This window comes from Kogia breviceps, chromosome 14 (genome assembly GCF_026419965.1).
Source record: "Kogia breviceps isolate mKogBre1 chromosome 14, mKogBre1 haplotype 1, whole genome shotgun sequence".
In the NCBI taxonomy this organism is placed as follows: domain Eukaryota; kingdom Metazoa; phylum Chordata; class Mammalia; order Artiodactyla; family Physeteridae; genus Kogia; species Kogia breviceps.
The window spans coordinates 85,109,056-85,135,590 of NC_081323.1; the positions used below are offsets into that span (position 1 = coordinate 85,109,056).

At 58.0% G+C, this 26,535-nt stretch overlaps 2 protein-coding genes and 2 long non-coding RNA genes across 11 annotated transcripts in view; 2 read left to right on the plus strand and 2 right to left on the minus strand.

Annotated features, from left to right (window-relative positions):
- PDAP1 (PDGFA associated protein 1) overlaps window positions 1-9,070 on the plus strand; it is an 11,453-nt gene extending 2,383 nt beyond the window's left edge. For 2 of the 6 annotated variants that reach the window (XM_059036825.2, XM_059036823.2), the window contains 5 exons: window positions 1,298-1,389; window positions 2,780-2,890; window positions 4,761-4,882; window positions 5,831-5,982; window positions 7,118-7,846. In XM_059036825.2, the coding sequence (XP_058892808.1) occupies window positions 1,298-1,389; window positions 2,780-2,890; window positions 4,761-4,882; window positions 5,831-5,982; window positions 7,118-7,176 (536 nt within the window). In that variant the 3' untranslated portion in view covers window positions 7,177-7,846. Of the gene's footprint in view, window positions 1-1,297; window positions 1,390-2,779; window positions 2,891-4,760; window positions 4,883-5,830; window positions 5,983-7,117; window positions 7,847-8,774 lie in introns of those variants that run through there. The other 4 variants (XM_067012238.1, XM_067012240.1, XM_067012237.1 and 1 more) reach the window with 2 other exon arrangements.
- Window positions 3,415-7,344, minus strand: LOC136792489 (uncharacterized). Its single transcript, XR_010836343.1, has 2 exons — window positions 6,306-7,344; window positions 3,415-3,941 (listed from the first exon to the last, which is right to left on the minus strand). It is a non-coding gene; the product is annotated as an uncharacterized lncRNA (long non-coding RNA).
- Window positions 8,961-21,727, minus strand: ARPC1B (actin related protein 2/3 complex subunit 1B). Of its 3 annotated transcripts, none has more exons than XM_059036804.2 (10): window positions 21,625-21,727; window positions 15,395-15,471; window positions 14,537-14,641; window positions 13,875-14,097; window positions 13,017-13,124; window positions 11,748-11,954; window positions 11,588-11,663; window positions 10,456-10,661; window positions 9,590-9,680; window positions 8,961-9,297 (listed from the first exon to the last, which is right to left on the minus strand). In XM_059036804.2, the coding sequence occupies exons 2-10, from the start codon at window positions 15,456-15,458 to the stop codon at window positions 9,259-9,261; spliced, it is 1,119 nt and encodes a 372-aa protein (XP_058892787.1). In that variant the 5' UTR covers window positions 15,459-15,471; window positions 21,625-21,727; the 3' UTR covers window positions 8,961-9,258. The 3 variants fall into 3 exon arrangements, with proteins under 3 accessions (XP_058892787.1, XP_066868336.1, XP_058892786.1); XM_067012235.1 differs by having other exon boundaries at window positions 9,590-9,676; window positions 21,625-21,712; XM_059036803.2 differs by lacking the exon at window positions 21,625-21,727 and adding an exon at window positions 20,791-21,124.
- A 242-nt stretch (window positions 21,728-21,969) lies between these two features.
- Window positions 21,970-26,297, plus strand: LOC136792488 (uncharacterized). Its single transcript, XR_010836340.1, has 4 exons — window positions 21,970-23,220; window positions 24,168-24,365; window positions 25,211-25,300; window positions 25,983-26,297. It is a non-coding gene; the product is annotated as an uncharacterized lncRNA (long non-coding RNA).
- The last annotated feature ends 238 nt before the right edge of the window (window positions 26,298-26,535 follow it).

A 26,535-nucleotide genomic window follows, 5' to 3' on the forward strand; every position in this document is an offset into this window, starting at 1 on the left:
CAACTGCTGTTTAGGAAATCAGGGGAGGCCAGGTATCTCTGCTACTGTCTCTCGAGTCCAGAGCAGCTCTGGCTGCCTAATTACAGATTCTCTGCTCTCAGTGCGAGGGTCACGAGAAACCAGGTGGGCTGCAGCTTCCAGGAGGGGTGGAAATGGATCCAGGCCACAGCTGCCGCAGCGTTCTCCAGGGCCAGCTGAGGGGGTGCCGCCCTTCTGTAAAACTGGCTAATGCCTTTAGCAGGGGTCGGTCTAGTGTCTTGGCTCAAGAGGGTCAGACTGTAAAACTGATTCTCTGTGATGAACTTTAATTGCTAGTCACCTGTTTTACTCTTAGAAGGTAGTCAGTTTTATTTTCAACTTTAAATAACTTTGTTTGCCAGTTGTGTTTCTTAGTCCAAGCACAAGCAAGTTTTCCCTTCTAGGTTTTAAGTTTTCTCTTTCTACCATACATACCACTTAGGTGAACGTGAAGTATCTTATTATATTCCCTGACACCTGCAGTAAATCGCCAATGTGACCAGTGGCTTTGTTTTTTTTTCCACACCAGGTACTGTATGAGAAGAGTACCAGTCATAGCAAACATTTTTGTAGTGTTTGTCCAGTGCTGGGCACTGTGCCAACATCTTTACATATGTTAACAAATCCATCTTCACAACAACCCCATGTGGTAGGGACACAGACGAAGAAGTTGAGACTCTGAGAGGTTAAGGACCTGCCCAAAGTCACAGAGCTATTACGTGGCAGAGCTGAGATTTGAACTCAAGGACGGACCCCAACATTTGTGCTCTTCCCCACTCCTCTTCCCCAAAGGAGTCTCAAGTCTCCTTTGTCTGTAAAGTGGGACCAGCCATGATCGTGTGCCATAGGTTTAATCTGGGGATGAAATGAGCCCATAGCTATGACAGAACATTGCAAGTAAAGAGCGCTGTTGTGACAGCAGGGGCGAGTGTTACATTTTCTTCATGACTGCATCTGAGTCCGCTGTGTTTGGATGAAGGGACCAGGGGATTTAGCCAGTCACTCTATGTGGTGCACCCTCCCCCAGATTCTCCCCTCAGGTCTTGTTTGTGGGAGCCTGCATCCAGTACATGGTTTGGTACTGCATCAGGTGATTGTGTGTTTCCCTTTTTTGCCCCTTTGAACCCATGAGGGTACAGGTTTGGGTGGTGCTTGGTGAGGGGGATCTGAGGTCTGCAGCCTCTGCTGAGAGCACCTCAAGCAGGACACAGCCTGGGGCCCAGGGCAATCAAGGAAGCTGCTTCCCTCCCGCCTTCCTAAACCGCCAATCCTTGTGCAGGGAGAAAAGGAGGCCACAAAGGCCGGGCAAGGCAGTACACAAGCCCCGAGGAGATCGACGCACAGCTCCAGGCTGAAAAGCAGAAGGCCAGGGTGAGTACGTGCCTGTCCGGGCCACTCCAATAGCCCAGGGCGGCACCCTGCGCTTTTGGCACCCGGAGAGGCCAGGCAAGGACCGCCCATTCTCAAGAAGAAGCTAACACCTGAGGTTCGATTGGAGGGGACAGGCAGCAGGTAGCAGATGGGAGTCCCAGAGCAACCGCTGAGAGTCAGGAGGAGAGCCGTCCTCTGATTGGATCAGTTAGACCTTTGTCCACTCAGCAGCGGGCGCCTTGCTGGGTCTCTGTTCGTGGTTCTGTGTTCCTGCTCCTGTTCCTCTCCCCCTCGCCTGGCTCTGCCCGTCTGCAGCTCGGGCTGTCAGCACCCCTACTTGTGTGCTCCAGCCATGCAGGACTGCTGCCTGCCCTGCTGTGACATGATGCCCTGCCTTCCCACACCCCCAGCAGGCAGAGTGCCTGCTCCTTCCAACCTTGCTCAGCACCCCCTCCTCTGTGACTCTCACCGATGCTCCTGCCCTGCCCCCTCCAGTCTAAGCTTAGGCGCTCCCTCTGTTCTGTTCCCCCAGGCCTTTTTCCAGCCCACTGTCAGGAACCAGGACGTGTTTCCATCGTTGGTGTCCGTGTCCCTACCACACCATTAGATCCTCACCTGGCTAAGGGCCAAAGGGAGCAGAGTCAGGCTGGATGAGGGCCATGGCTGTGAAGCGTCAGGGAGAAGGGCAGGGCCACATCACAGGGGCCTGGGGTGGCATGGGGTGGGGGGGGGGGCCTGGTGGAGGAACCGGAGGCTGACCAGGACCTTGGAGAGTGTGCGGGCAGGTGCTAAGGGGCAAAGGTCGTATGGTTTTTGTAAGGGATGTTTTTGGCTGGGAGGCAAGAAAGGTAGAGGGAAGTGGCCTGCCGGGGTGTTGTCATGGGAAGCTGGCACAGCCGGGCCTCTGTGTGGGCAGGTTGGAGTGGCTGGCCCGCCACTGACTGAGAGTGGAAAGCAGGGGGGCTTGCCCAGGATGGCGAGGAGTTTGGCAGCTCCACGTGGCAGCAGGGAGAGTGGGAGGGAAGCTGAGCGGGACTGTGCTTTCCAGCCCCACAGCCACGTCCTTTGGACCCTAGGGAACGAGCTGGTCACCCTGTTGTCTGAGGTGCCTGGGCTGAGAAGAGGAGCAGGGCCTTCTGTGGCTGTACGAGGTGGTGGTTGGACTGGAATTGGCTTCCAGGCTGTGCAGCCTAGTGGATAGGCTGCCTCTGACGCAGGTCCCCCACTGGGGGGCCAGCGTGGCAGAGTAGGACTCTGATCATACTTGGTCCCAGCCTTCTGGGGGCGTAATTTCTCAAGGTCCACAGTCTGGGGGTGGTGGCGGCTGGATCACAGTCTTGGGGGTTTGTTTTGCATTTTTGATACCTCACGTTGTCCATTTCTGAAACAGGAAGAAGAGGAACAAGGAGAAGAAGGTGGAGATGGGGCTGCAGGTGACCCCAAAAAGGAGAAAAAATCCCTAGACTCAGATGAGAGCGAGGATGAAGAAGATGATTACCAGGTACTGAGTCTGAGCGGGCCTGGGGCCTAGACTCATCCGTTCAGCCAGCGTCACCCGTCCTGGTAGTGCATGCAGAGTCCTTGCTCTAAGGGTTTACATTGCAATAGGGAGGTACAGACGGTAAGGAATGAATGAACAGTATGATTTCAAGCAGCCAGAAGTATTATGAATAAGACAGACCGTGATCGAGGGTACTTGGAGTAGTGTGTGCTTAGGAGGTGACTCTTAAACTGAGATCTGAAAAACAAGGTGGAGCCAGCTGTGTGCAAACTGTTGTTCGGAGTAGTCGAGGCAGCCAGGTTAGCAAGGGCAAAGGCCCTGGGGTGGGAACAACCTGGCAAGTTCAAGGAACAGAGAGGCTAGCGGGGCTGTGACTTGGTGGGTACGAAGTGGAGTGGTCAGGAATGAAGGAGGAAAAGTTGGCAAGGGCAGCTCCTGTGCGGCTATTGGAGGGTTTGGGTTTCATTTTGGTAGATAGTGGGCAGCTGGCAGAGGCCTTGAAGTAGGAGACAGAGATGACCAGATTTGCTTTTTTCTTTTTTAATAGACTTGATTGATTGATTGATTGCCATGTTGGGTCTTCGTTGCTGCGCGTGGGCTTTCTCTAGTTGTGGCGAGCGGGGGCTACTCTTCGTTCCGGTGCGGTGCGCGGGCTTTTCATCGTGGTGGCTTCTCTTGTTGCGGAGCACGGGCTCTAGGCACACAGGCTCAGTAGTTGTGGCTCGCGGGCTCTAGAGCGCAGGCTCAGTAGTTGTGGCGCACGGGCTTAGTTGCTCCGCGCCATGTGGGATCTTCCCAGACCAGGGCTCAAACCCCTGCATTGGCAGGCGATGCTTAACCACTGCACCACCAGGGAAGCCCCCAGATTTGCTTTTAAAAGATTGTTTTGGCTCCTCTGCCAAGCGAGTTGTAGGGTGTTGAGGGTGGAAGCCGGGAGACAGCAGCAGGTATCCAGATGAGAAATTGTGGCTGCGTTAGGCTGCTGGCAATGGCAGTGCAGAGGAGCGGGCAGATTCAAGCCATGTCTTAGAGGCACACTCACTGGGGTTTGCTGAGGGAAAGAGACACAAGGTTGTGCTTAGGTTTGGGAGGAACGGGGTGGGTGAGGGCTGAGTCTCCAGTTCGGTTTCAGACAAGTTAAATTTGTGATGTCAGGTATCGGGGTGGAGGTGTATATGTGTAACTGATTGGGTAGAGGTGCCTGGAGTTCTGTGCAGTGCTCAGATCAACTGGCGTTTAGAAGCTGTCTCCCTGGCCTCTTAAAAGAGAAAAGCTGGGTCGACAGGGCCTGAAACTTTGATCGAACCTGTTACGACTAGCACTTGTGCTCTCACTTCTTTCTGAACTTCCCCAGGGCAGGTGGGAGGTGCGAGCTCCAGGTTCTTGTGCCGCCTCCCCAGACCTGTAAACTGTGTGACTCGTTCCCAAGTCCCATTTCCCCGCCGTCACCCGGATGGCTAGGGATTGGCCCGCCCTGCTGTGGGGATCCAGCATGGCTTATTGCAGTCAGGCATGGCGTTCCATGGAAAACTGCTTTCAGAGGCTGAGCTCGAAGTGAGGGAGTAACTCTCTGTGCTGAGAGCTTGTGAGTTGGCCTCTGCCACCTGTGAAACTAGGATAACGATCCCTGGTGGCCAGGACTGGGCACAGGATGGGCTCTGGTCACCCGCACTCGCTCTCCCTGCACCTCCCCAGCTGGTGAAGACACCCCCGAGCACTGTTCCCACCGTGAGGCTGGGCCAGGAGTCACGTGCCCTGGGGGTGGAGCAGGAGTTTGTCCTAGTCCAGGAGGGCTGTGGAGATGGGGAGTGGCCTTCAGGGGCTCTGCAGGCCAAACTTCAACGACGACCGGCTTCTTGTCCTATCTTAGCAAAAGCGCAAAGGTGTAGAAGGGCTCATCGACATTGAGAACCCCAACCGGGTGGCACAGACAACCAAAAAGGTCACACAGCTGGACCTGGACGGGCCCAAGGAACTTTCAAGGAGAGAAAGGTAACCTCTGCTTCTGAGCCTTGTGACTTGGGCTGGGGGCTGAGGCCCCCAGCTCCTCTGCCCTTGCTTCCTGGGCTCTTGAGGTCCCCAGTGGCTGGGTGGGCACTCCGGCTCCGGTATTTATTTTTCTGTCATCTCATTCTCCCAAAGGCCCTGTAGAAGCTTCTCCCCAAAAAAACAAAGCAAAAAACAGATTTTTTCCCCCAGTGGAAGCATAGCAGGAAAAACAGAAATTATGCTATAGCCCCTTCCTCCAGGGCACCCCACTCCAGGGATACCTCCCTTATTCAGCCTGATCTGACCCTTCTTGGCCTGCATCCATCCCTGATGTTGTGGCCATAGGGATTGGGAGGGGATTGGGGGCCTGTGCTGTCCAGCACTGTGCAGGGAGGTCCACCAGCTGCCCCAGTCCTCTCTGAGTCCCAGGTGAAAATAGAGCTGCAGAGAGCTCCCTCACAGGCGGTGCAAGGATCGCACCGAGTGCTGCAGCGCCCTGCACACCACTGGTGTTCAGCAAGTTGCTCCCTGACTTTTCAGGGCCACCAGGTGACATCAAGGGCCTTATAGGAGGTTGAAAGCTACTAGGAAAAGCCACCCTGATTTCTCTCCTGACTGGGTTGCTCGATTTAAATCCACCTTGCTGTGCTGACTCTGTGACAGCTGAGAGGGGTCTCTGAAAACCCCGTGGGGGAGGCCCACAAGCTTGGGGTGTGATTGGAGGCTGCTGAAGAGTCTCCCCCTCCAGCAGCTTCTTTCTCACCAGTGAAACCCCCTCTGAGGTTGCAGAGTGACAGCCACTGCTGGCTTGTTTGCCGAGTGTCCATCAAGGAGGGGGCACGTGGAGCTAGGGCCCAGGCCTGAGCGCTTGGGCTTTATTCCGGCTCCCACATCCAGCTCAGCTGACAAGGTGGGGAAGATGGCCCCTGTGACACCATTTTACCCAAACAGAGAAGAAATCGAGAAGCAGAAAGCAAAAGAGCGTTACATGAAAATGCATTTAGCGGGGAAGACGGAGCAAGCCAAGGCCGACCTTGCGCGGCTGGCGATCATCCGGAAACAGCGGGAGGAGGCTGCCAGAAAGAAAGAAGAAGAGAGGAAAGGTAAGTCTTGAGCCACTGGTGTGGCAGCCTGACTGGTTCTGGACAGGCCACCAAGCCCTGCACTTCAGTGTCCTTGTCTGGAAATGGTATGGGATCAGACTGCTCGGTAGAGACCTACCGTGTGTGGGGGGAGGGCGGTACGGGCGTATGTGCACGCGCGTGCCCGTCTGCCTGCCTTTCTCACTGTCAGATGGAGGTGGGTGTTCCTGCCCGCCACCTCCCAGGATGCTAGGAGGGTCCAGCAGCAGCGGAGTCAGATGTGAGTTTGAATCTCAGCAGAGCACTGTCCACAGCATCTGAGGGAGGCCTCAGGATGCACCTACCTTAGAGGCTAGAAGGTTCCCTAAGGTCTCTGGTGTCTTGTGTAGCCTGGAGAGCTGCTTGGGGTAGCTCTTCATACTTCAGCATTTCCTATTTCAGCTGGATGCCACAGATGAAATCTGGCCCAGGTGTCCCTCTTCCCCTGCCTTCCTTCCAGTGGGGCCAAAGTTGGTAGGGATTCTTCCAGGCCAGGTTGGCTGTGGGGAATCGGTCTGCTTTAAAGGAGCATTTGACTCATGACCTCTGGGCTCATGCACTCCTCTCTCCATATGTGGGGGGCCATGAGTGTGTTGGGATCTTGCTGTCCTGCCTTCTAGGCCTAGAGATGGGAAATCAGTTGCCCCAGGGCATTGTCACCACATTGGAGATACCCAGTAATCTCAGCTTCCCACTAGTAGCTCCTTTCACAAACCTCAAACAGGAAGGACCTCATTTGTAACTATTTGAATGTTGCTGATTGCAGGCTTCAGAACCCACAGGGAGAGGTTGGAGTTACAGGGCTCTGCCTGGGGGGTGAGCTAAGAAGAGTTTCCAGTTGCTCAGTAGATTGTGTGTTGGTGGGCTTTTGTGGAGGGGGCAGCCACCCAGACTCCACGAGAATGTCTGGACACATGGGTCTGGTGGCTTCCAGGGGAGGGGTCAGGCCGGGCCCTTCTCCTTGTGGTCTCTTCCTCATCTGCCAGCTGAACCAGTTGCACGAAATGTTGTCTGAGGCCTTTCAGACCTACAGTTGTATTATGATTCGGGGGTGTGCGGGGCTGTGTATATGGAGGGGTGGTTTTGTCTTGTAACTCCTTCCCTTCCTGCTCCTCAGCAAAAGATGATGCAGCTTTGTCAGGAAAACGAATGCAGTCGCTCTCCCTGAATAAGTAGCACAGCCTGTGGGAGGAGATAGCAGGGAACTGGGCCGTGCTGCCAGGACCTCTGCCGTGTCTCACCCACCCTGTGCCCCAGCGCCACTGCAGCAGCCCCTCGCGGCGAGGAGCCCCCCACGGCTCCTCTTCATCTTGGCACAGAAATCGTTTGGGGGGATGGTGGGTGGGGGGAGGGGGCAGCTGCTATCTTTGAGACAGAAAGATGCAGGACAGCATTTCATATGTAACCATTTGAATGTTTTGGCTGTTTTTAGAATTCAGAACCTTTGTTGGGGGGTGCCTGGGAGGTGGGGTAAGAAGAGCTTCCATTTGTCTGGTCGATTGCAGGGCAGGGGGCAGTTGAGCCGCAGTAGCTGCTGACAAGTGTGTGATGGACGGCCCCCTGTCTGTGTTGCCCAGGCGCCCGATCGGGGGGCTGTCGCCTGGGAGCCAGGGCCCTGGGTCTCTGAGGGTCATGGCTCATCCCCGGCCAGTCCCCTCTGACTGAGGCTTTGCCCCTGACCTTCCCACTCTACTCCCTACCCCCGACTCCGGCCAGGCCCCGGGCCCATTCTTAACCCTGCCCATGGATCATTTCAAGAAACCTGTTTACTGTGTAGCACCCAGGCAAAACAAGCTCCACGAGTCCAACTTGTATATTTGGCAAATTAAACTTGACATTATCATAATTCTGGTTCTGTGATCCGTCTCTGGGCCCCCATGCCCGGGCTGTTTTCACCCAGCAGGACAAGGTGTCATTCTCAGGCAGGCCCACCCCAGGGTTTGGGTGGCACCAATCTGGGTACAGGGACTGGACCCCAGGCATCCGAGCTGGGAGAGACTTCAGGATTCAGGAGCCAGCCCCCTCCCCTCCTTACAGCAAGGAGGGACCTTAGGCCAGAGGGGCCAGGGACCTGTGCACAGCACGTAGCGTCCTGTCCTCCTGGTGCCCCCTGGTGGTGACAGCCTCAGGATTTCAGGGCTGGGAGCAAGCGTCCCAACACCCAGCCTGACTGCTAGGCATTACCTCTTCGTGGTGGGATGGCCGTGGGAAGCCGAGGCTTAGCACAGGCACGTGGGCGCCTGTTCTGCTTACGCACCCCTCCAGGAGGGGCGCCGCCTCCTCAACAGCAGTGCCCACCGCGCGGTCCTGAGAGGCGAATGGGCGCCAGGCAGGGAGGGACTCGGTAAAGACTAAGGGGAGCCGTGTAGCCTGAGCTGTCTCAGGGGACTGCGAATTTTTATCTCCTGATTTAAAAAAGAAGCAGTGGGTCTCCTCTCACAGAGGAGACTATCCTGAGGGAGAGGCCCTAGAACAGTGGGGGAGGCGGCTTCCTCAGGTATCGGTTGTCCTGCACATGTGAGGACAGTGCACAATTAGATCTACTGATGTAGTTCATTACCTAGTTAGACTACAAGAAAAACCATGATTATGTAAACAGGTAACTAAAAAGCACGGGATTAAACAAAAACACCCGAGTAAAACAGGAATGGGAAAAAAATCGTCCTCAAAAATGATGAGCAGTTAGTAGAAACCAACGGCAAACATCAAACAGAGAAATAATAAGTTTCCACTAAAGCCCAGAACCAGCCCACAATGTGCACCCACTTGTCTAGGAATCTGACTGCTGAATGAGTGACAGAAAAGACACCTGGTCCTGGCAGCTCCCAGGCTGGACTGCAGCAGCGAAGGAACCATTTGGGGGCCGCCTCTTGGGTTTAAGGATCAGCTGTGCTGGCAAACAAAAATAAGCTACCAGTGCTCTGCCCGAACTAACCTCTCCTTCCAGACACACAGGCCGGTGCGTCTACAGTTGCATTTTTATTACCTCCACATTTTGAAGCAGTTCATGACCAGCAGAGTGCTTTGGGGACATTTTTTACAATAAATGAAAGCATTTCTTTAAGAAAAAGGCAATTGTTCCTTCAGTAGGTAAGCTTCCCGCCCCACCCCTCCCCTCCCCTCCCCTCCCCTCCCCACCTGAGGGAGCAGCCCGTGGGGACCCGAACTGGTACCTAGAAACATTCAGCAAAGCGATCCTTTGCCTCCCTGACCCCCTTCCCTCAGCAGCTGGGAGGAGGGCAACAGACTCCTCACAGGTCATTTGATCTTGAGATCCTTCAAGGCTGACTCCAAGCTCTGGAAGGAGACAAGTAAAAGGCTGGCTCTCAGCTGTCCTGCAGACACCCCACCCACAGGGACCTGGCCTGGGACAGAGAACCTGGTCTTTGGGGTCAGGCAGACCTGGGCTTGAATCCCAGCCCTAAAGGAAGGTGCTGCAGAGGGTGCCAAGGCCCAGATGCCAAGGAGCCCTCACCCCACTGAAGTGCCCTTCTCCTGCAGGAAAGAAGGACTGGGGCATCCAGGTGGCTGCCAGGGAGAACTGGGCGGCCTGGGGGGAAGCGCGGCGGTGGGGGAGGGCAGGCCTCACCTTCACGTCCCAGATGCTCATGCCGCCGTCCATGCCTGTAGTGCAGAACTGCGAGCACTTGGCCTTTCCCCCGCTGAGCACCGAGATCTGGCTGCCAAGAGGATGAGGGCTTTACGGATCCCAGCCTGTGCCTGTGCTGCGCTCTGGCCCACCCTGCCCTCCAGGAGCTCCCCAACTTCTGGGGGAGCCTACTCCAGTGAGTGTGAGTGTGTGTGCCCAGCAGGGACGGCCCAGGAGGCCGGGCTGTGAAGGGTCACAGAGGACGACAGGACGGGGCTCCCGAGTCTGCTTTAGGGACGAGCAGTAGTCCCTGTGCAAGGAGCTCAGGGCAGCCGGGCAGGTGGAACAGGGCGCACAAAGGCCTGGGCACGGGGGGAAGGCACACGTGCTGGGGGCATCAGTGACGGAGCGTGGCAGGGTGGGGAGAGGCAGCAAAAGATGGCACTGAGTGGATGCAGGGCTAGTTCTGAAGAGCCTGGAAGGCGGGGCAGAGGAGTTTAGTCTGAAGACATTGGGCCGGGCAGCCACAGGAGGGTTTGACTAGCCACGGGGCAAGGTCAGAGTCTCGCCACGCTTCTCCCTCTGATTTGCCCTGGGGTGGCCGCCCGTGGCTGGCACGATCCGGTTCCACTCTAGCCCCTCAGGGAGGCTGCTTCGAGACCCTTCGTTCCGCCCCTCCGCCCGCCAGTCACTGCCCGGCCACCCCCGACAGCGCGTCCTGAAAACTGAAAACGCAGAGCGAGGCTGACTGCTCTACCCGCCCCCCCCATGCAAAACCTCAAGAGACTGACCCGCTTCCTAAGTGGGCCCCGCACCTCGACGCTGCCTGGGTGGGCGTGGAGCTCGCCCTTCGGCCCCGCCCTCACCTGACGCTGTTCTTGTGCAGCGAGTCCAGGCCCCCGCTCGCCGCCGCGCTGCCCTCCGAGCTCGCCTTCTTGTCGAGGTTCTGGAAGCGCTCGCGGGCCGTCAAGCCGCGCTGCGAGCTTTGCTTGGGCACGTCCAGCCGCCCACCGAAGCTCAGCGTCCCCGCGGCACCGTCATACGTGAACAGCACCGGGAAGCAGTCGTGGCCCTGCAGCGGGGAGGGGCGGGGTGCCATTGGAGCGCCCCCATTTTCCTCCCGGGGAAACCAGGCCGAAGGGGAGGTGCAACGCCGAGGGGCGCCGGCCGCAAATCAGGGGGTCCCAGAGGCTGGATGCAGAGCTTGGGTGTAGCACAGGGAAGACAATGCCAGCTCGGGGACACAGCCGGCGACCCCAGGTGTAGTAACAGGGACTGGATGTCGGGGCTGAGCACCTAGGAGCAACCCCCTCAGCCAGCAGGGCCAGCGTTCAGTTGAGAAAGGTGGTCTGGGACTTCCCTGGGAGCCCAGGGGGCCTTGTCCTGCCTAGACTGTTACACCTGCTCTGGGAGAGACCCCACAGCTAGACGTTTGTCTAGGCGAAGCAGGCCTGATCCCCCTCTGGGGCCCCATTAGGTTTCCTGAGGCCTGAAAAGAGCCTTGGCAGATAGGTGGGCAGGAGGAGGGAGGGAGAGTAGTGCCCTCCTGGACACACGCAGGGCTCCCCTCCCCCACAAGCACTCGCTCTCTGAGTGAGGAGGTGTGGCCCTGTCATTTTCATTGGCCAGTAAAATGTTAAGCAGAAAGGTTAGGATCCAGGGCCCAGTTCTCCACTTCCCCTCCTCACTCCACGGGAGACAAAGCTCCCATGTGCACTGAGCAGAGCCCCCCTCACAGCGCCCATGCTGGACAGTCAAAGTGAGCAAGAAACAAACCTTTACTGTGTTAGGCCACTGCAGTTGGGGAATTTGTCGTTGTTACCGCAGCATAACCCAGCCTATTCTGACCAATAGAGATATGGATGGATGGGTGGGTGGATGGGAGGAAGGAAAGGAGGGAGGGGGGAACAAGTAGAGGGCTGCCTGGGCATCTCGGGGCTCGCTGGGAGACCTGCTGTCACCGGCCCCTGCTCTCCCCCACCCCCGCCGCCCCCTTACCGCTGCCACCAGGCTGTTTTCTGTGATGAAGGTCAGGGCCAGCAACGGCAGCGTTTCAGAGGCCAGAGTCGCGACGCTGAGTGAGAGAGAGACGTCAGCCACACCGGCCCCTCGTGCTCGGTGCCTGGGTTGCCCCCCCATTCGGGTGACCTGTACTCACGCCATCTTCTTGTCGGCATCAGCCAGGCACACGGTGCTGTCGTGGCTGACCCAGGCCACGCGGCTGCCGCTGGCTGAAAAGCAGACACCGTGCACCCAGCCGCAGCTACTGCTGGATTCAAACATCAGCTCCCCGAAGGGCATCTTGGAGCCCCAGGGGGTGGGTGCTGGCCGCTCCTCCACCTCCTTGATGTAGGCTGAGAAGATCCTGCCAGGAGACGCACCAAAGGGGGTGACCGGGGGTCTGGGAGGGGCCTGACAAGGGACTCCCTCTCCCAAACTGGCCTGCTTGAGGCCAGAGCACCCGGCGGAGTTCCAGGGCACCGGAGCTGGCCTTTCGTGACCTGCATCTTCACACTCAGGCAGGTCTGGGCCTCGGTGCCCGCTCTGTGCAATGGTGTGGGGTCAGGAGGCCTCCCAGCTCAGGGTCCCGGGAACTCCCAGGGCCCTCGGGGCCCTCATCTGACGACTGACCATGCACGGCTGACGTGGCCCCCAGGGCGTCTCCTGTCCCCCTCACGCTGGCCACTGCACCCCAGGGCTAGCCCCTAGGGTGTGCCCCCCTCCTGCTCTGCACTGTGAACCAATCCTGCCCCCCTTCCTGCCAGCTCCACCGCTCCGCTCTCCACCCCAGGGCCAGCCCGGAGTCACCTGACGGGGCAGGGCGCCAACAAGAGCCTCATCAGGACCTCATCCTCTCGCTGCCTGGGGCCTCTGGGGCCTGCGGTAGCCTCATTTCCCAGGGCAGATGCAGAAACCCAGGCCATCTGCCTGGAGCTGGGAGCTGGAGGCTTTGGGAGACTGGGGGTGGGGCGGGGGCGGGGGTGGTAATGGGCCCAGAAATGACAGACAGCCAATGGCAGGTGGAGACTCTTTGTTCCAGGCCTTACGGTAACGAGGCAGGGTTTGTCCCAGCCTATCAGTCATTATACCTTATTGTGAAAAAGTACACCCACTCACTTTCCCTCAGATTAGAAGCCAAGAAGCTGAAGGAGTGGGAGGTTCTAATGAGCACAGGAGGGCCTAGAAAAGAAACCTTGCTGACATTAAGCGGTGACAAGGGACACATCCTTCTAAGACTCCCCAGAGGCTGGAGAGAGGACCCAGGGATGACCCTTCAAAGAGCAAAACCTCACAGAAGCTCGACTGAGGCCCCCAGGTCACCTGCTGGCAGCAGAGCTGGTCTGGAAGGTGGGTCGTGGGGCTCCCAGGACGGGGCTCCTGTCCACCCTCCAACCCCTGTCCCTGTGTTGCTGGCAGGGCCCCTCACCGGCACTTGAAGTCGCAGGAGCCGGCGGCCAGGAGCACGTTGTTGGGGTGCCAGTCCAGGCTGAGGATGGTGGAGCGAATGGGCTTCTTGATGTGCTTGCAAACCCACCTGGGCGCGGCAGGCAGACAGGTAGGGAGGAGACAGGGAGACACAGATGGGCACCCGCCAACCCAGAGGCTCCAGGCTCCCACTGGGCCCTGCAGACCACAGAGGCCCCAGGAGGAAGGGGCCTGGGCCCAGGCCAGCAACGTGCCAGGTCCCACCCAGGGTGGGGACTCCACCCCTGGTCCTGCAACAGCCCTGGGGCAGCTCAGTGAGGAGAAGGCACGAGGCTGCTAACTGGTCAGGGTGGCATTTGAACTCGAGTCTCTCGGACTCCAGCCTGACCTCCAGCCTGGCCTCTGCCCTCAGGGACCCAGGGGAGAAGATCATGACGTGCCTGGGAGCTTGTGAGTGGGCCCTGGAGTGTGATGGGCCGGGAGCCTTGGGCGAGTGATCTGCCTCAGGGCCTTTGCTCATCTGTAACGTGGGGACTGCAGCAGACGCCCAGTCCAGGGGGCTGATGGGAGGGGGTGGGTCAGTGCCAATACGTGTGCAGGGCTTAGCGTGATGCCTGCAGAGGTGGCCCGGGTGCCTCCTGGGTCCTTATTACTGAGACGGGGCTGTGGGAGGGTGGGGGGCTGTGCAGAGAGCCCTTCGCCTCACCTCCAAGGGCCAGAGAGGACACACTTCCCCAGGGTCATGTGAACGGGTCCTGACTCCCCGTCCCGTGCTGTCTGGGACCCTCTTGTCCCACCACCTGTTGGTCTGCAGCCCCAGGTCCCTCCCAGCCCACTCTGGCCCTGCCCGGGCACCCACCAGTCGTTTTCCTGCTCAAAATAGCAGATGGAGATGACACGGGAGCCACTGCCCACAGCGAACTTGTTCTCCTGCGGAGCCCAGCGCACACAGCGAGCGGCGCGGTTGATGCGCAGGATGACGAGCGTGGGCTTCCACGTGCGGCCTTTCAGCGTCCACACGTAGGCGTTGCGGTCTGTGCCGCACGTTACGATGCGGTTGCTCTCGGGGGCCCAGTCGATGCCTGTGGGGTGGGAGGAGGCACTAGGCTGAAGCCATCCAAGCGGAGGTGGCTCTACAGTGCACGCCTAGGAGGGGCTTAGAGGCCACAATCGGGATGAAAGCTGCTCCAGGGGGTGCTACTGGAGTTCACTGGGGGTGTTGCAGCTCTCCCAACTATCAGCAAACATGCTGGAAGGCCAAGCCAAGAGACAGAAAAGAAATGGGTCCTTGGTAATGCTGAGCTGCTGGATCACACCTTTCCTGAAGCCCTTAAGCTTCTGAGTTTTTCAGGAACATAAACCAATCAATGTAATCCCTTTATAACTTAAGCCAGTTTGAATCAGGGTTCTGTTACTTGCAACCCAAACTATCCTACCTAACATAGTGAGTAGGTGGATGGCCCGGCCCGGCCCTGCCCCCTGCCTTCTTTCAGGAAGATGACCCCAGCCGGCCCAACCCACCTGTCACCTGCCCGTTGTGCTCCTTGAGCTCGTGCACCTGGACCCACTTGTTCCCGCTCTTCTCATAGATGTGCACCTCGTGGTTGTTGGGGCAGATGGCGATCTCTGCAGGAGAGACGGGCAGGCGTGGGGAGGAGGCATGCGTGCCCAGGCTCCCCCATTCCCCCGTGACTCCCCACCTTCTCAGGCCACCTGAGCAACACTTTGTCCTCTGCTAATGCACTCTCCTCTGCCTCAGGTCCTGCTGGCCCCCCCTTGGGATTCCTCCCCAGGGGCTGGCCACCCCTTATCTGCCCCCCCCCCGGCCCCAATGTCCCCAAGGCAGTCTTGCAAACCTCCGGGAGCTCTCCCTGCCCCCCTGCTCTGCCCCTGCTCTAGCCACGGTCTCCTTGCTGCTCCTGATGACACCAGGCTCTGCCGCCTCGGGGCCGTTACACCCACCCTGGTCTTTGCACGCTGGCTCCATCACCTCCGTTGGGTCTCCATGCACACATCACCTCCCCTGAAAGCCCTTCTCTGGCCCCCTTTTCTAAACTAGTGCCTTGGCTCCATCGCTTTCGCCTCGCCCTTCATGTTTCCTCAGAGCTCATCTCACTGCAGGTTACATTTCCCGTCCCCAAACCCTCCCGCAGCTGTGAGCCGAGGGCAGACCCGCTGTCCTGCCCACCCAGTCCTGGCACCCAGAGCAGTGCCTGGTGTCGGCAGGGCCGTGCCCTCGCCTCCAACCCTCAATGCCCGCTCGCCTGGCTGCCCTGCTTGGGTCCCTTCCCTCCTAACACTCAGGATCTCAGGATCGGGGGTGAAGCAGGGGGACAGCTTCCCGCATCATCCGATGGGCGAGGGAGGGGGGGCGCTCACGGGTGCGGTCCTTGTTCCAGGCGTGGCAGCTGATGGGCTCCACCAGGAAGCTGTGATAGGCCATGGCTGCTCGGCTCCTGTGCCCGAGACAGAGAGGGAAGCCAGGTCAGCCCGGCCCTGCCCCAGCTGGCCTCACGGGAGGGCAGCAGGGGCCACCCTGGCCTCCCGACTCTGGCCTAGCGCTTTGCTTCCGTCCTGGGGCCTCAGTTTCCCTCCTCATGAAACAGCAGCTCTCATGGGATGTGTCTGAGGCTCCAGGGAACAAAGACAAAGGATGGGTTGGGGAGTGGAGGCGGGGAATTGGGGGTGTGGGCGAAGCCACTACCATGAGTGGGGTGTGCTGGGACCCTGCCCCAGACAGGCCATCACTCATCACCTGTGCCTCAGTTTCCCCATAGGTGGAAACTCTCGCTCCCCAGAAGGAGTGAGCCAGGCCTCCTGGCCTTCGTACATGCTGTTCCTTCCCTCTGCAGGGAAGGCCAAGCCTGATGTGCCTTGGAGGCCAGTTCTGTCCCCATTTCACACCAGCGTGCTAGTCTCTCTACACCACCAAATGTCCACCCCTGTTCTATGTGGCAAAGTCCTGCTCAACTGGAAAGACCCAAAGAGAGCATCACTGCCTCAAACCCGTTCTCTCCCCACTTCAGCTTCCCAGAGTCATGGGTAGAGCCCAGCAGCACTGCCTACCAGCTGTGTGATACCCGCATATCACTCGCCCTCTCTGAACCTCAATTTCCACATCTGCCAAATGGGAACAGGAATCCTGTCCCCCGCCCACCAAGGGGTTAAGAGGGTGAAATAAGACGACACACCATGCCTGGCACATAGTAGGTGATCGTGAAATGGCAGCGCTTTGTCTAGAATGGATGTGCTGGCACCCTGCGTGCTTCACCTGTTTAGAGGTGGGCCTCCCGGCCGGACCAGGGGCCTATCCGGGGCACACGAGCCTCAGGTCTTCTCCCTGGCTGCTCCCTCAGCCTTCGAAGCTCTTCCCCCAGATGCCTGCACAGTTCCCGCCCTCGCGGCCGCCATTCAAGTCTGTGTCCAAGGCCACCTTCTGAGCAAGGCTGCCACCCACCCCGCCTCCACACTCCCTGGTCCCTAGTTTTCTCCAGGGGATAATCTTACTGAACGTGTGGTACCTTGTGCTCATTCATCCCGCCCCTCTGTCTTTCTCCCCCTGCTGGAAAGTAACGAGCTTGATGGAGACACACATTTCTGACCACCTTGTTTACATTTCTATCCCCGGCACATAGGAAGCACTCGATAAATATTTGATGAACACAATTGTTTACTGCCATTAGTGTCCAGCAGAGTAAGTTATTTTTTAAAATGTAAAAAAAAAAAAAAGCCACACCACATTCCCTGAACGCTGCTGCACTCACCAGCTCTAAGCCTTCCCGTATTCTCTATTCTTGACTTGAGCACCGGATGACAGCTGCGGTTGGAGGGGAAGCCACCTGCCCGAGTCACGTGGCCCTGACGTGGGTGTTCCCAGGCCCTCGGTCACCTCCCCCACCTGACTGGCAGGTTTGTGGCCCGAGGCTGGGCCCCAGGAAGGCCGCTCCTCAGCCTGGATCTGAGCCGTGACCTCCCCGGAACCCTGGGGTCTCTCTCTGCCCCCAGGGGGGGTCTCGACCAAGACCACTGAATTGGGGCCCAGGCACGAGGGGCAGGCTGCAGTGCCATCCATACTGCTGGGGACTCCGGGGCCCAGAGACCACAAATCCCGCTTGAATTTATAGCAGGAAGTCCTGGAAAGTTCTTAAAGCGGCACAGACCGCCGCGCACACGTGCACCGAGAGGGCAGGGACCACCACGCCTGTTCCCGCAGGCCTAGAGCAGGGCCCCGAGTGGGTCCCCGGGCAACATCTGCTGAGAGAGGAGGTGGACACACACAGCCAGGCTGAGGCCACACACACTCACGCGCGTGCACGCACGCACACACTGCTCCCCCCCACGCGCGCGTGCCAGCCTTGCACGCACACACGAGCAGCGGCCGCGTCCCCAGCCTCTGTCTCCTTATAAGGCCTCTTTGTGTAAAGCCAAGGCCCCGGAAGTGGCCTCGGAGCCCAGGTCAGCAGGCCTGACGGGGTTCCCCCAGGCACTTCCGCTGCATCTGGGCTGGGTGGGCGGGGGTCATGCACGCCTCCACCGCAGATGCCGAGACTCAGGGTGGGAGGAGCACCTAGGCCTGTCCACTAAGCTGTGCTGATCTGCCCGCCCCCATTCCCCAAGGTCACAAATGGGGCAGGGGGCGGGGCGGGGGGGGTGATGGTTAAAGCCAGAAACCCACTTCCAAATGCCAGCTAGGTTCTTCTTGGCCCCTGACTCCACAGGAGGCCAACCGCCCCCTCCCCTTCACCCCAGGCGGCCCAGCAGAAGCCCAGGGGGTTCCCTGGACCCTAGACTCAGCCAGAGCTGAACGTAACTTCCCACCTCCAACTGTCCCAGGCTCACTGTCTGGCCGGGCATCTCTGCCCCTTGCGGGCTCTTGGTGAGAGTGTCCAGACGTGTGGGCCGGGCTCTAACAGCCTGTCTAGGGACTTTTCAGAGTTCCAGGCTGTGAAGATGGAGACACTGGCTCTACAGAGGACCGCGGCCCCCACACTTGCCAATATCGCAACTGAGAGGGCTTGGGGACCCTGCCCATTGTTTCCTGGGACCCAAAGGTTCTCAGGGGGAGAGAACTGATAAAGACGGCCACAGCACAGTGGGACAGGCAGGTTCAGAGCACACCTATAAGCCGATCACACTTGGGCAGAAATTCAGACAGAAATACTCCCTAGTCTACTGACCCACACTGTAAAGGCGGTATGGGGCACGGGTGGAAGGGGTGGGAGAGAGGAAGACGTATTTTCCCCTTTTCATAACTTCTGCAAAGCGGTTGAAAGCAGCAGGGGCTCCCGAGGACTCCCTAACCCCACAGGTTACAAATGCGGAAGTGCAGCCCAGGGAGGGGCGTGGCTTCTCCCGCCACTCCAGGCTTGGGAATCATGGGATCATTCCGTGTGGTCAGATCCAGGAAAACAGCCTTCACACCAGGCCACCACGCCACAGGAACTATGACTTAGTCATTCCCAGGGAAACCTCTGCCCTACCAAGGGGCGGGAGAGGAGGGTGGGGCGGGCACTGCCCGAGTGTGGATAACGCAATAGCTCAGCGGTGTCTTCTAGTGGAGACAAAGGCAGGCTGAGGCCATGGCCCTGGGGAAACCCACCCACTCATCGCTGTGACCCTGTGAGCCAGCACTGTGGACCCATTTGATTGTCAAGGACAAAGAGAGAGGAGGGGGCCCTGGGGATGGTGTTGGGACTGGGAGTCCACGTCTAGTGCTCTGTGCCCTCATCACCCTGCAAAGAGAGTAAGGCTGGGGGAGCACAGGCCAAACCCCGACAGACTCCCCCAGCTGGCTCTAGCCGCCCCCCACCAGCCTGGAGCCGGGATCTCTCTGTGCTCCAGGTAGCTCTTCCCCCGTGTCTGGCACACAGTAGGTGCTCAGGATGAACGGACAGGGGACCACGCAGGGCTGGGAGGAGCTTTGGGTCTCCAGGCAGGGGGTGCCAAGGACCATGTACCGGGGTGTGGACATAAGCTGCACGGGGACAGGTATATTTGTTTTGTTCACAGATGAATCCCCAGTACCAATTAGAGTGCCTGGCACATAGTAGGTGCTCAATAAATATTTCTTGACTGTGGTTGCATGAATGAATCACATCTGTCTTGTGGTATACTCCTTATAGACCAGCCCTGTTATTTCACTCGTACACGTATGCAATCTGTAAATATTTACTTAGGAGGATGCGCTCAAGATATTTTCCTGATAGCGTCAATGATCCAAAAAGCTTGGAAATTGTCAATCTAAAGGGTCCTCTCTGAGGATTCGGGGAGAAAACAGCTCCCTTCCAAAGCAAGGCAAGCCAGGCGAAGCCCCCAGCTGCCCAGCCAAGGGTCTCAGGCCTCCCATCTCTTTCTTATTACATGCTGGGTGCAAATTCTGACTCTCTCCATACTGACTGGGCGCCCTCCGCCAATGTTTCCCCCACATCTCTATCCAGAAAAGTCTGGGGTTGGACGAGGCACCAGCTGTAGGTTCTTTCTTGTTTTCAGAGAAGCTCCGCCAGCCCAACTTTCTCTGAATCCAGAGGTTTGACTGCATTGGAGGCTAAACCAGGCAGGAGCTGCCTGGAGCAAGGATCTCTGCTCTGCAGGCTCTCAGGGAAGTCCCCACCCAGCTCAGCCACTCCAGGGAGCTGCCAGCAAGCCATTTTGCACACGTGCTGAGCTGTTACTCAACTTCCTGTTGTATGTGGAACAGCCCTCCTCACCCCAACAGACCAGTCAATCCCTCCTCCCCAGCTCCGCGCTTGAGGTCTTACAAACCAGGCAAAGTCAAGTCAAGAAACACAAATGAAAATAGTCATAAGGCACCATAAAGCATCAGCTAAAATAATCCAAACCAAACAAAACCCCAAAACACATAAAACTCAATGCTGGCAAGGCTGTGGAGAAATTCTCATTTGTTGCTGATTTGTTCAGCCTTCCTGAAGGGCCGTGTGATTAACACTCAATACAACCAGCTGGGTGGGAACAAACAGAGAGAAGAACACAAACAGGAACTTAAAAATTGTTAACATTTTCAGTGGCATAAATTCATTCTGGTGTTAAAAAAAATAGCCGACTTCTTTTTAAAGCAAACATGTTCATAATAACCCTCTTTATAATGGTGACAGGATAGAAAAATCCAGATGACTACAAATATGGAAAGAGAAATAGTGATATAAACATGTTGTTTATAAGACCTATGTGGATAATATACAAACACTTATGTAATTAATCAACTTACTTGGCTTTTTTTTTTTTTTTTTTTTTTGCCATTTGGCTTGGGGGATCTTAGTTCTCCCATAGGGGATCCAACCCGTGCCCCCTGCGGTGGAAGCACGGAGTCCTAACCACTGAACCGACTTGGCATCTTTAAATGCCCAGAATTTACCCAGGACTTTGACATACATTCTCTCTTTTACACCCTAAAACAAGCCCAAGAAGTTTTCCAGTGTTCGTTTTAACCTTCATCTTGTACAGGAGGAAACAGATTCAGACAAAAGCCAAACTTTGCTCAGTCACCCCACTCCTAAATGGCACAGTTTGGGATTCTGACCCCAGTCTCAAGAGTTTAGGTTCACCTGGACACTTTGATAAATGTAGGCAGGCCTTATAAATATCAGCAAGGACAATAACTGCACGTGTGGCCCCTGTGTGTGCCTTACACGCACGATCATATTTAAGCCTCACAACTTGAAAGTTCCCCATTTTCCAGATAAGCAAAGTTGAGGCCCAGAGAGGTTAGGTGGCTTGCAAGGTCGGTGGCCAGTGATGGAAGAAGCTGGCGCTCTTACCAGTTTCTGGTCCCGGAGACCTCGCCGGCGGGGGTGCTCTTAACCAATGGGCAACACTGCCCGCCAGGCGGGAGGAGCCGGGGGACAGCCCGGAATAACCTGAGAGCCTCGGCGTCCGCACCAGGCTCGCTCCTGCAGCTTCACGCGTCACTACTGTGTCACTGTCACCGCCCGAGGTCCCGGCCCTAGCCGCGGTCCCCACGCCGCCGGCGACGGGGGGCACCGCTCGGAACGCTCCGGTCTAGCGCCCGGGAGCTCTGGAGGGAGCGTTCCGGACCCGGCCCGCCCCTCCCTGGACCGGACCCCTAGGACCTGGCCCAGCTGGCGGGAGGCGGGCTCAGGGAGGGGGCGGTGGCCGGCAGGCAGGGAGGGAGGGAAGGGTGGGGCGGGGCGGGGCGAGGCGAGGCGAGGCGGGCGGGGGCGCCAGCTCATTTCCCGGCTGAAGCAACCCGGAAGGCTAGAGGACGGAGGGGAAGTGCCTGGGCGTGGGGCCCTCCGGCCCGAAATAACGGGGCACACCGACGGCGGGGCAGAGTCGGGGGGGAGGGGGGTAGGCTAGAGGGGACGGGGAGGCGGACGCGCGGGCCGGGGCGCCCCGAGGGCGCAGACTGCGGGGGCGGGGGTGGGGAGCGCTGCGGTTACCTCGCCCGGAGGAGGCCGCCCGCCCGCAGCCTGGGCCCCGCGTGTCCCCTCACCTCCAGGCGGGCCCCCCGTGGCCTTTCTCATCCCCGATCTCCCGGCGGCCCCTCGTTGCGTCCTCCCCACCTGCATGAGGTCCCTCCCCGCGCTGCGCACGCCCGCGCCCCCCTCCGGGCCGCTCCCGCGCCCCCTCACCTCGGGGCACCGCGGCCGCGGACTCTGGGCAGTCGACGCGCCGAACCGGCTCTGGGCCCCGCGCAGCTCTGCCACTTCCTCGTGGGCGGGGGGCGGGGCCTCCCGGCTCAGCCCCGCGGGGACCGGGCGGGACCCGGGCGGGCGGCTAGCGGTTGGAGAGCCCTGGTCCCGCCCACCCCCCGGGGCTGGGGCCGAGCCGACCCGGGGCGCCCTGAAGGCGTGCGCCCCTCGCCCCCTGGCGGGCGGGGAGACTGAGGCTCGGCGGGGGGGACACCGCCCGGGCGGGAACCCTAGCCCTGCCGCGCGCACGGCCCGCGCCCCCGCGAGCGGCCGTGGGGAGCGCCGGTGACCCAGCAGCTTAGCTGCCTCTCCCGGCCTCGGGCCCCGGCCGCGCGGGGACCAGCCCTCCATTCGCGAGCGGATGCCCGCTGGGCGCCGAATGTGCGGGGTGTGGGCAGTCAGGGGAGCCGAGGCAGCCCGCCCGCTGCCGGGGTCCTCGCTTCAAAACGGGGCCGCCAACCCCCGGCTGGTCCAGTTCCTTCTCAGTGCCGACTTTCCGGCCCCTCTTTCCACCGCAGACCGCTTCCGACCCTTAAGTTACCCAGCGGCCTCGCAGCCGCCTGTATGTGGGTCTTGGGCCAGGTAGGCCCGGCGGTCTCCATCCCTGCCCTCTGCCTCATCAATGGAGATGTGGCCAGGTGGTTCCTCCCGCTAGGATTCAGCTCAGCTCGTCAGCCAGGCACTAAGCAGCATCACGGATGGGCGTGGGGTCTTCGTGGGTCTCAGGAGGCCCGGGGCCAGGCACCCACCCTGTCAGGTCTCCCTGCTTTTCTTTCTGTCTGGAACACTTGTCCCACCCTGTCCCCACCTGGCCCGCTTCCCTTTATCCTGCAGGACATGAGTGAGTGTCTCTTAGGTCACTCTGTCCCTGACCCCCCTCCTCAACAGGATCCTGTGCTCACCAGTCCTGGCTCCCATTACACAATTCCACACCTGCGGGCAGCCGGGAGAATGAAAGGTGTCCAAAGGTGAGGAGCACTTTGACGTGAGCTCACAGGGTGCTTGGGAAACTTCAGCTTCGATTAGTAGGACCCTGGCCTTCCTGGCTCTGAGGAGACACTGAGGGGCTGTCAGCAGGGCCCCGCATCCAGCCTTGGCAAATCCAAGTGATGGCTTTAGTCAGAAAAAAGTTTCAGATGGTCTGTACTGGCCACCCCCACCCCGTGAGGACAAGTGCAGTTTAATGCTGAGGGGACACTTGTGTCCCTGCCTTCCATTTACCCCTCTGCGGCTTTGCAGATGCCCAGGGAACCATCCCAGGTGGGACTGAGAGCGCTCTCACCCAATCAGCGTGTGGTCTCCTCGCCCCACCTCCTGGACTCGTGACCTGAGATGGTGGGTCAAAGCAAAGCCCGGGATTTCCGATGAAGTTAGAGGGGAAAGCAGCGCCACGAAACCGGAAGAGCCACAGGGAAGCCCGACAACCCAGGGGGTGGGTGGGGGGAGCGTGATGGAGAGAATCCCAGGAAACGACCAGAGCCCTGGTCAACCTCTGACTGCAGCCTGAGCCCAACCTGCCTCCGGGGGTTTCTTCAGGTACGTGAGCCAAGGAATCTACTTTTTAAGCTGGTTTGAGTTGCTTTTCTGTTACTCACCCCTAAAAGCATCCTAACAAGTATGCACACCTGAGGGCTTTCTCTTCCTCACGAAACTGAGCTAATTTGATAAGAAGACTCAAGCTCAGTGCGAGCGGAAACCATATTTGTATCATTCACTCTGCTCTTCCCGGGGCCGAGGTCAGTGCCTGGCAGCCAGGAGCGCTCAGTGTGTATTTGCCGAATGAACAGACCAGTGGGGTTAGGAACTTGAAACCACTTCCGGCTCTGCCACTTAACCTGTAGTGTAACTTCAGTCTTCTTGCAGTGCCTGGGTTTCCGCATCTGTAAAGTGAGGCTAATTCCTAACAAGCACTGCCCCGCCACCTCACAGGCCTGCAGTCACTGTGGGAAGAGCCAGTAGATGGGAAACACACCTCAAGCTGGGAAGCGACAGGGGTGTTATTTGAAATGGCTCCCTTGGGGAACAGTCTTCTAAGCCTTAAGTGGAGCGAGTCCTTGGGTGAGGAGAACCTGGTGGTGGACGAATTTCATCTGGAGCTCAAAGAACAGCTCAGAGAGCTTTCTGTTTCTGCCTGGAATCTGCCTCCCCTGGTGCCCCGGGATGAAGGTCCTACTCTCTACCTTCTTCTCCGCCTTCCCAGGATTCCCGGGAAGGCAGCCACACACCCAGACTGACTCCTCAGGGCCGGCTGACTTGAGGAGGGCCGTCAGTTGGGGTCTGGTGCAGCGTTTCAGGGCCATCAAGGTCCTCCCTGCCTCTCTGCTCCTTCCTCCTTGCTGCACTGGCCTTACTGCCTCCTGGTCACAAGATGGCAGCCTAGCTTCAGGCTTCTGGACTCAGGAGGTGGTGGGCTGGCCAAGGCAGCGGGAGACCAGGGAGGAAAACCTTCCAGAAGTGCGCAGCACGATCTCCTTCTGTCTCAGCCCCTGCCCACCCCCGAATGGGGACCATAGGTCTCCCCGAGATCGAAGAATGGACACCCGGCACCCGGGGCCTCCTTCCAAGGCCATGCACACATGGAGGTCTGGAACACACAGCACTCCTCAGCCGGGGCCTGCGCACACCCCTTCCAAGCCACACGGCTCAACTGAGAAACCGAGGTCTACCAGGAGACCCCACAGGTATCGCGGGCCGGGGGTGTCCCCTCCTGGTTCCAATGACATCACCCTGCTTCTGAGTGCGTGACAGAACTGGGCTGGGTCGCTAGGCGTGTCCCCTGCCTGTCACCACCCAGCAGGGAGCGTGCTTGGTGGTTACCCCTGGGGCTCTGGACAGGCTTCCCTGATACAGGCTGCCCTCCCTCTCTGAACTTGAGTTTTGTCATCTCTCTCTAAGATGTGGCAGTCACAGTTCTAACCCTGCAGGGGTGCTGTGAGGAGTTCCTGCCTATCAGCTGCTTCCCTCGATGCCCAGCACAGTGACCTCGTGTGCGTGGCACACGTTCTTGCTGTGTTGGATCCGCGCACCCTGCCTCATCAAGCCCCACGCAGGTGGCTGGCTCCTCTACCTTAGTAGCTCTCAAACTTTTTTTGACCATGACCCCCACAGATATATGTTGCGGCCTAGTCCACAGCCCCCTGTGTATCTGAAACAGAAGTACCATGAAGCAGAACTTACTACACGCAATGCAGAATGTTTTCTCCTCTAAGTACCAGCTGTGATTTTACAACCTACAAATGGGCTCTGACCCTCAGTTTGAAAAACTCGGCTCCAGACCATATTTCCTTTTTTTTTTTTTTTTTTTTTTTTCCTGCCATGCCGAGTGGCTTGTGGGAGCTTAGTTCCCTGACCAGGGATCGAACCCGTGCCCCCTGCGATGGAAGCACAGAGTCCTAACCACTGGACCGCCAGGGAAGTCCCTCCTCCCCTTTTCTGAATGGACCTAGTGGATTCGTTTCCTGTTACTGCTGGAGCAACTCACCACAGAGGGGGTGGCTTGAGTCAACACAAGTGTCTTCTCTTACAGCACTGGAGGTCAGAGCTTCACAGCCCACATCACTGGCTGGAGGGTGCTGGCGGGGTGCTGTTTCTTCTGGAGGATCCAGGAGAGAACCAGGTTCCTTCTTGCAGCTTTTACAGGCCTTGGTCTTCTCCCACCCCAATCTGTGATTCTACCCTTATTGGCTCAGACTCTCCCCCGCCTGCCTCCCTCCTATAAGGATTCTTGTGATTACACTGGGCTCACCTGATAATCTAGGCTCAGCTTCCCCAGCTCAAGATCTTTAACTTAATCCCATCTGCAAAGCTCACAGGTTCTGGGGATTAGGACAGGGACATCTTTGGGGGGCCAGTAGTCTACCACACCTAATATTTGAATTAGACACACACATAACTCACATAACTTTATAATGTATAGACCATCTGTACTATTCCACGTGGGGTAGCTTAATGGCCTCACCGACATTGCAGGCACCTGAGGGAACCCTAGGCCTTCGCATCACTGCCTCACTGGGCACACATGAGAACTAAACCACTCTCGTGATTGTTAGGTCAAACTGAGGGGCCGTGCCTAAGCAATTAATCTCGGTTCTGAGGCCAACCCCAGTTTTCTCAGCATATTCTAGAAAAAACTTTTTTTTTTGGTTAGCAGAATCCTTCATACACCACTTCCCACCCTACCCCACTCTGCTATTAAGGGTCTCCGGGGCCTAGTATGGGGCCAATGCCAAGCCTGAAGGCAAAGCTCGGCTTTACTGAATAACAGGAACTGCTCACCCTCTACTACTCCCATTTTACAGGTGAAGACAGTGAGGCTCAGAGATGTTAACTCTGCTGCTCAAGGCTACGCAGCTTGGCAGAACTATGACCCGACACCAAAGCCTCCAATCAGAGGGCTTTGGCCACTGTCCCTCCAAACAGGAAGCGATTGTGGACCGAGGCCTGGTCGGAGTCTCACAGGCAGGGAGAGATGAGAAGGGACCTTCCACCATCTCAGACCCCAGCACTGAGGGTTTCTGGCTGCCACGACAGGGATGGGCCTTCTTCCATGGACCTGAGATGGCCCAGGTTAAAAAAAGAAAAAAGATGACTCTAGGCTTAAGTTCTTGGAGGCCAAGTTAGTAAATTTATTGTTTCTTTCAAAGAATACATTGTTTCTCTAAAAACCTCTCAAATTGCTCCCAAACCATGTGATTTAATGAAACTAAAAAGAAATTGGTAGCTAATTCCTGTTTCTTGGCCTGCTTTTGTCTATCCTTGTTCTGTCACGACAGCCTTGCTGATGTACTGGTACAAACACGTGTACACAAAGGAGCTCCTGCCATTGGGGGTGGGGGGGAAGAGGCAGGTGCC